The sequence below is a fragment of the Acanthamoeba castellanii genome (genome assembly GCF_000313135.1).
Source record: "Acanthamoeba castellanii str. Neff unplaced genomic scaffold scf7180000084653, whole genome shotgun sequence".
Lineage (NCBI taxonomy): Eukaryota > Discosea > Longamoebia > Acanthamoebidae > Acanthamoeba > Acanthamoeba castellanii.
Genome location: NW_004457247.1, coordinates 53428 through 61294, shown reverse-complemented (window position 1 = coordinate 61294; position 7867 = coordinate 53428). Strand labels below are relative to the sequence as shown.

At 57.7% G+C, this 7867-nt stretch overlaps 3 protein-coding genes across 3 annotated transcripts; all 3 read left to right on the top strand.

The window, feature by feature from the left end:
• Positions 1 to 689: 689 nt before the first annotated feature.
• On the top strand, positions 690 to 2079 carry ACA1_103880 (uncharacterized protein; the record flags this gene model as incomplete). The annotated part of the gene is made up of 8 exons (XM_004332945.1): positions 690 to 803; positions 937 to 1018; positions 1139 to 1302; positions 1370 to 1507; positions 1586 to 1758; positions 1855 to 1873; positions 1970 to 2049; positions 2070 to 2079. 8 exons carry the CDS (start codon positions 690 to 692, stop codon positions 2077 to 2079), a joined length of 780 nt encoding a protein of 259 aa, XP_004332993.1.
• Positions 2080 to 2311: 232 nt separating this feature from the next.
• ACA1_103870 (villin headpiece domain containing protein) lies at positions 2312 to 5814 on the top strand (the record flags this gene model as incomplete). The annotated part of the gene is made up of 8 exons (XM_004332944.1): positions 2312 to 2385; positions 2478 to 2576; positions 2635 to 2713; positions 2802 to 3180; positions 3255 to 3781; positions 3861 to 5452; positions 5522 to 5612; positions 5701 to 5814. The coding sequence occupies 8 exons, from the start codon at positions 2312 to 2314 to the stop codon at positions 5812 to 5814; spliced, it is 2955 nt and encodes a 984-aa protein (XP_004332992.1).
• A 119-nt stretch (positions 5815 to 5933) lies between these two features.
• Positions 5934 to 7789, top strand: ACA1_103860 (phorbol esters/diacylglycerol binding domain (c1 domain) domain containing protein; the record flags this gene model as incomplete). The annotated part of the gene is given in 11 exon segments (XM_004332943.1): positions 5934 to 5965; positions 5980 to 6283; positions 6350 to 6450; positions 6580 to 6628; positions 6720 to 6768; positions 6834 to 6914; positions 6998 to 7101; positions 7176 to 7278; positions 7338 to 7438; positions 7506 to 7583; positions 7643 to 7789. The coding sequence occupies 11 exon segments, from the start codon at positions 5934 to 5936 to the stop codon at positions 7787 to 7789; spliced, it is 1149 nt and encodes a 382-aa protein (XP_004332991.1).
• Positions 7790 to 7867: the final 78 nt, after the last annotated feature.

Below are 7867 nucleotides of genomic sequence, written 5' to 3'. Positions count from 1 at the left end.
TGAGCGCATGTGCATCACACGGCAGGCACTAACGCGTGAGTGCTGGACTTGACGCACAACACAGGACAAGGCGTTGTCGACGCTCTACGCGTTCATGTACGAGCATGCGACTGCCATCACCAAGGCCGTCGGTATGAAGGAGGTGCCGCTCGCCGTCGACTACCGGCTGCGCGAAATTTTCGAAGTCCTCCTCGACCCCGCCCAGGAGGCGCTCGTCTTCCAGTACGACTCCCTTTCACGTTGCGGTGGTGATGGCCTAAACTCACGCAACCTCCGTGCGCAGTGACAAGAAAAAGGAGAAAGAGAAGAAGGACAAGAAGGAGAAAGAGAAGCACAGGAAGGTCACCGCCACCGCGGCCACTGCCGACAGTAGCGCCAAGAAGAAGTTCAGCCGTTTGTTCGGCTAATGAGGCCTGCTGGTCCTTGGTCTTGTCCACTACAACGGAAACATAAAGGAAAAATAGGGAAAAGAAAAGAGAAAAAGAGAAAATGTGCAAGGCGACGAAGGCAAAGAGGGCTTTGAAGTGAACAAGGAGGACCGTGGGCCGAGAGGGAGCGGCGAAAGAGAAAGCAAGCAAGAGGGGTGATTGCCAATTAATATCTGGAGTTTTGTTGTGCCACCCCAACGAGGCGACCCGGCACTTCATTCTTCATCTGCGAGCGGATCGATAGACAACATCTGCTGCCCGATGGAGTTCGATGGGTATCGTGGGGCGGATGACGTGGAGGAGGAAGTGCGCAACGTGGGCGAAGGGACGGACCTCTTTACTCACTACGCCATAGGCCTTCCCATCCTTATGCGCGTACGCTCTCCCCGCCCACTATGTTATTTATTTTATATATAATTAATATATTAATTATTTAATAACTAATCATAAATATAATTCATAAATATAATTATTTATTTTGATCGCCTTTTGTTGCAATGGTGCGTAGATCTTTTCGTACTTGGACGTGCACTCGCTGCGTCGGGTGGTGCTGGTCAACCGTGCCTGGTACGGCCACAACAAGGACCGCCGTACCGTCTCCCCCTCTGCGCCCCTTTCTGCAATGGTACATGACTGGGGGCCATACACTAACTGGGTTCATGTGCGTGCGGTGTGGCTGGTTCTGCGTGCGTATGATGCTGATGCGGCAGTGACGGAGAGTCATGACGTGGAAAGGAGCCTGCATGTGTGCGACTACCTGAGTTATGTTGTGCAGAGCCACATCAAGGAACTCAAACTCAAGGACCAGGCCTACATTGCCGCCAAGAAGAACAAGGCATGCCCGCCGGCCACCAACGACCCTTCTTGGTTCTGTGTTGCGTGCGCGAGTGTCGGTTTTCCGCTGACATGTGACTTCTTCTTCTTCTTTCCTGTCATTGCAGCAAAAGAACGCGTCGCTCTTTACGTCCGACCCGTTGGTGGAGTACAACCCGACCGACAACACGATCGACTACGTCAACGCGACAATCGATCTTCTGCGGCAGTACCTCAAGCTGCAGGCCGTCCGACAGCAGCAAAAGGTACTTCTGCTGCCGAACTCGCTAGACTATGCAGCATCGGTTACTAACTACATGTCCGCTCACTCCGCGGCTGTGCAGAAGCGAATGGGGCTGAACGACAAGGAGGAGCAGGAACGGCGAGCCTTCCTCACGCAGCTGCTCAAGATCATGAACACGCAGCTGCGCGATACCATCCTCGCTCTCTCGGACATTCTCAGCGGGCGCACCAAGTGGAACTCCAACTTTGAAATCTTCGAGCTCTCGATCAGGAGGTCGCCACCCTCGCACCAACACACACACACACACAACACGCACACTCGCATACACCTGGACAGTGCGGTTGACGTGTCAGTGATACTGCCATACAGGTACTATGAGCAGCTGAGGGTATTGTTCCCGGCCAAGCCTTCGTCACCCGGCCCGCTAAGCGCATCGCCCGCCCGCAAGCGGGCATCGCCGACCGCCATCATTTCTGATCCGCAGGTGCGTACGTGCCCACGCGGCAAGTTGCAGCAACGGCGGAAAGCGGGAGGGGAGCGCGACGCCGTGCTGATGATTCGATGGTGCGGGTATACACCTTCAGGCGCGCTTGATCTGGCAGATGCGTGTGGGCAGCGACAAGTATTCATGCGAGTTCGAGGTGACCTCCTTCCTCCTTAGACACGGGCTCATGTCGTCTCTGCTTTTTCTTCTTCATCTTGCCGTGCTTGGGTGATAGTAGCTAACGAATTGATAATGGTCAACGCGGCCTCGCTGTTGCTTGTTGACACAGAGGTTCTACGAGTTGGTGATCGAGAGGGAATTTCTGTCGTCACCAGCGAGAAGATGAAGCAGGACCTGTACTACTATTTCAACTACTTCCTCAACTTCCCTCGCGACAACATGGTCACCACCTACAAGTGCGTTCCCCCTCCCCCTCCCCCAAGTCTCGAGGCCTCGCAGCTCCACGATCGATTGATGACCTTCTCACCATCATTCATCTTGCCCTTAGGTGGGAGGTGCTCACTCGCCTCTTCGGACCCTACCACGAGTTCATTGAGAACTTCTCCAACTACGTGCTGGGCTCCGGCTTCCTTGGTCTCATCAACAGGTAACACACACGACACACACAGCACGTGCGCGTTGTGACTCACGGTGGGCGGACGCAGACACCACGCTGAGGAGATCTTGGAGAACCATCCCGAGGCCGTGCTCATGCGCTTCTCGCGGACCTACCCCACGTGTCTGGTACTTGCCTTTTCATCACAGCTCGCTCGTGTTTGCTTCCACGCGCCCGCTGTAGCGTGTTCTTAACCAACACCGGCGGTCACACCAGGCTTTCAGTTTCCGCAAGAAGGACGGCAAGTACGATCACTACACCAACAACCCCGTCTGGCACGGCTATCCGCCGTTCAAGGGCACCAGGCCCAAGGAGGAGACAAAGTCGAACATCCCGATCAAGGAATTCCTCGAGAAGGTGTTCCTGCAGAAGGGCTACGAGCTTCTGCCGCTCCGCATCGACGGCAAGTCGGTCGCGGCCAAGGGCACGGCGTCCAAGTACGCCCAGGTGGCCGACCCCTACCTCGACACCGACAACTTCGAGGCCGAGGAGGAATTGTCCGATCATCATCGCGCTCCGGCCTCGCATCCCACCAGCCCCGCCAGCTGGGGCGGCTACAAGAACTCCGCGGCCTCGCCGTCTTCTTCATTCTCTGGTACTTATCATATTATGCGGCGGATGATGAGTTATGTGTGCGACCCTGCGCACGGCTGACCAGTCTCTTTGCAGAGCGATCGGGATTCGGCGGTGGCGCGTATTTGGCCGATAGCGACTCCAGCCCCAGCACGGCCCGCAAGGGGTCGCCGCAGGGCGAGGAATCGCAATCGCCGTGGTCGTCGCCACTCCCCAAATCCTTCGCGCCGGCTTCGCCCTCGGCGAGGAGGCAGGCCGCCGTCCGACAGCCGCAACTCGACAACTACGTCGAAGACAGCATCATGAACGACAACTCGCCTGCGTCGCTCCTGCCACCGCCGTCGTCCTTCACGTCGATCTCACCCTCGTCGTCGCCCGCACGGTCTACCGGATTCCGAGACAACCAGTTTTCGTCATCGCCGTCGCCGTCCCCCTACTCCGACGTGTTCGAATACCAGCGGCAGAATGGCCCCCAGCAGCAGCGTGAGCGCGGCGGAAGCAGCGGCGGGAGCAGCGGAGGAGGCACCAGGCCCGTGCCCATCGTGCAGACCACCTTCCACGGCCCCACAACCAGCCAATCCCCGCAAGAGTCCTGCTTTTACCTCGACGGCGCCTCGGTCAAGGTGACTATGACTTTGCCCGCACACTCGCACCTGCTGCGCATTTGACCGAGCAAATACGCCCGCCCTCTCTGATGTGCAGGAGGAACTGGAGCGCAATGATCCATCGTCGTCGCGTCCCGTGGCCAGGCTGGGCGGTACGTCCCCGATCAAGAGCAAACGCGCCGAGAGCTTCCAGGAGAACTACCTCGACGATGTGGTGTTTGTCGAAGACGAGGACGATCGCGATGACCCCGCCGTACGGCGGTCGGGCCGCAACCCGTCGCCGCCGGTCGCGGTGGCGGCCGCCACCACGCCGGCCTTCCGCGAGTACGCCGCCGGCCAACGGGCCACAGCCGACCCGCGCCAACGCCAGACCATCACTGTCGCCGTCACCACCACTACGGGTGTCAGTGGCGTTTACATCGGCGGAGGCGAGGAGCTGGCCACCAGCGCCGCGCAGCAGGACAGGTTAATGATGGAGGCCCTCCTGAAGGGCGGACGCTCGGGCTCTGGCGGTGTCGCCGCGCGCGACAAGGCGGAAAGAGAAAGAGAGGAGAGGGAGCTGCGGGAGAAGAGACGAGAGGAGAGGGAGCGGGCCAAGAAGGAGTTCGAGCTGAACGCCTATGCGTACGAGCGCGACGGCGACATACACTTTGTGGACGAAGACGAGGCCTTCCGTACCTCCGCCCCTGCCAAGAACGACGACGCCTTTGAGGCCAGCAAGGCGGATAAAGAATACGAGGAGCCCGAACGCTACGCGAGAGCCAGCGCCCAGCTAGCGCCGAGCCTGCTTCTGGCGAAGCAGAAGGCCGCGGACGAGTTGGTCGACGACTCGATACTTGCGGCCATTCTCAGTCAACAGCAGCAGGGCGACGCCTACGCCAGCAGCACCGTCGATCAGACGAGAGAGGCGCGCGAGCAACAGGAGAGGGAGGAGAGGGAGGAGAGGGAGAGGGAGGAGCGGCGGAGGGAGAGGGAGGAAAAGCGGAGGGAGAAGGAGGAGAGGCGGAGGGAGAAGGAGGAGCGGCGCAAGAGGAAGGAGGAGCGACGGGCCAAGAAGGAGGAGAAGCGGCTAAAGGCCCAGGAGGAGTTCGCCGCCGCGGCCACGTCCTACGGCGGCGACGCGTCGATCAGCAGCGGCTACTTTGCTGAGGACGAGATCCTGCCCGTGCATTCGCCGCGGCGGAGCGGCGGCACACAACAACAACAGAACGCCCAGTGGGACGAGTACTTCCTCGATGAGCAGAAGCCCGGCGTGAAGCTCGAGCAGGCGAGTGCGGTGAGCCAGGGCGAAGAGTGGGCGGCAGAGGCGGTGGTGGACGACGAGGCGATGATGGCTGCCATTCTCGGCGAGAGCGGGGCGAAGCAGCCGCCGGCGAAGGCCAAGGAACAAGCCCCGGCCGCGGAAGGGGTCAGCCCCTACGACGAGCCGTTCGATGATTCATTCGAAGAAGCGACCAATGGCAAGGAGAGCGAAAGTGATAGCGAAAGCGAAGGAGAGCAAGAGAGGGAACGAGAACTAGAACAAGAGAAGGCCGAGCAGAGGAAGCGGAGAGACGAAGAAGAGAACGAACGCGCCAGGCAGAGACAGGAGGAGCAAGAGGCGCTCGCAAAGAAGAACGAAGAGAAAGAGCGAAAAGAGAGGGAGGAGCAGCGTGCCCAACTGGAAGAGAAGAAGACCGCCGAGGCCAGGTACACCCACCCCCTAGGCTCAGTGGAACACCCCATACTCACGCGAAGATGTGTGCGCCGGACTCCCAGGCAAAAGGAAGGCTTTGTCCTGCCCTATGCTGAACTGACGTCCACGGATAGGGAACTGCTGCCTCGCTACGTCGACAGGTCCAAACTGGAGGTTCGTACGCCTCACTGATCGTTTAGTGGTCACCGACCAGCTGGAGAGATCACTGCTCACCCCGTGCGTGCATGCGTGGTTCCAACAGTCCTACTTGAGTGATGAAGAGTTCAAGCTGGTCTTCGGCTGCCCCCGCAATGTATTCTACACCTACAAGGTGTGGCGCCAGCAGCAGATCAAGAAGAACGCGGGTCTCTTCTAGGATCACACACTGTTGCTGCGCAGGAGTGGAAGTGCCTATTTCGATATTTTATATTTATTTTTTCGCACCTGAACCGGGAGGCAGCCGCCGATTGGCTTTCGAATGAATGGAAGGTAATGATGAAGCAGGACGAGCGACAAGTAGGTGGGAGGTGTGGGGCAGCAGCCTGCGCAGCATCACCGCTATCAAGGAAATCATCAAATCGCCCTTTACCCTGATTTACCGAAAACTGGGCGAAGGGGGTGAGGCCGAAGGAGAACCAGAGGACAAGGAGAAGGCTGGCGTGGTGAGGTTGAGCAAGGAAGGACTGGAGGTGAAACTAAAAGAAGGGGAGGAGAGCAGCGATGAAGAGATCGAAGATTTGCAGCACGTGGCTGCCGCGACCAGCGCGGCAGGTGGTAGCAGTCTCTACGTGTCACAGCCCCATCAGTGGGAGAAGGTCGATTTTGCCACGTTCTCTTGGTGCAAGGTACAAGCCTACCATTTGTGGTTAATCTATTGAAGTACTCAATCATAATCCGTTGATGGAGCGCAGTATTGCGGTAAGTACCTGTTCCCGCTCTCCCCTGGCTTTGCGTGCCAGCGAGGGTGCAACTATACGGTGCACAAAGGCAAGTGCATGGAGGCCGCTTCCAGGTTCGATTGCTACACCGCTGATGGTACACTGCACCTCTGATCACGCTGCGACCCACTTTCTGTCTTCCCTCCCTGCGCTGAAGTGTGGCTTCGCACTCACCACGCCACTCTACCACCAGCACAAAGCAGATCACGCTCCGGACGACCAGACTCGCACCTGGACACCTTTCAGAACCAGGTTGGCCGTGGTTCATTACATTTCCCCTCTTCGCCTGCGTACGTTCCTTTATGTCCGTAAGATCAGCCTCGATTAACTACTCCCTGTGCAGGTGGGCGGACACAAGGGCAAAGCAGCGTTCCTCAAGGACTTGGACGGCGGTATCTTAACCTCTCGCTTGTGTTTTGCCTCCTTCGCGACTCACTCACTCGATCGCACGTTGCAGGGAAGATCCTGAAGCCTCTGTGCCCGGTCGAGTTTCAGTTCTATTCGGTGCTCGCGAAGCTCGCTTCCTCTGACCATGAAGGTAAGTTGCTCCTACGCTTCAAGCGCGACCTTTACCAAGCATCGCCTTACACTGCTTCTGCCTCTGTCATCGATTCGCTACAGGGTCTGGAGTGACGTGCGAAGGCATTGATGAGATGAAGACCCGGATGGGCAACGCTGCAGTTTGGGAGCACTTCTTCCCGCGCTTTCATGGTGCAGCGCAGACGGTACCGTCTACCTTCGCACAAACACTTGAGCACTCCTCTTTCGCTCGAACCCACAATTCCTCGGGATGATGCAGTCCGAGGGGGACGATTCTGTGACGGAGCACTACATTGTGATGGAGGATCTTACCGCCGGCTACAAATACCCCTGTATATGCGACCTGAAGATCGGTGCCCGTGGTACGAGACTCGCGTAGCACACATATACGCGTGTCGCTCAAAGCAACGTTTTCTTGCAGGATATGATGACAAGGCCTCCACGAAAAAGATCCTCCAGCAAAAGCTGCTTTGCTCCGTTACAACTTCGTCGACGCTGGGCTTTCGAATGTGCGGCATGCAGGTGCGTTGTCAACGCGTCGTTTGCTGCAGCTCTGGCGTGTGGGCGCTCACTCGCCACTCGCGTGCAGTACTGGCAAAACGAGCAACGGAGCTACGTTGTGCGAGACAAGCTGTGGGGTTGCAAACTGAAGGAAAACACCATGCAGGTATGTATCAACACTTCTCTACATACGACACCGCACCAGCATGCTGATTGCACCTTCAGGGCGCGTTGGTGCAATTTCTGGATAACGGGGACGGTGTTCGATTCCCTCTGATCCTCAACTGGCTCGCCAAGATGAAGCGAATCGAAAAATGGTTCGAGGTAAGTACCACTGCGCTGTTCCGAACAAGTGCACTCACCGCTCACTAACAAGCTCTATCCTCTCATCTGCGTCCGCAATCAAGGAGCAAACACTTTTCCATTTCTACTCTTCCTCTATTCTCCTTA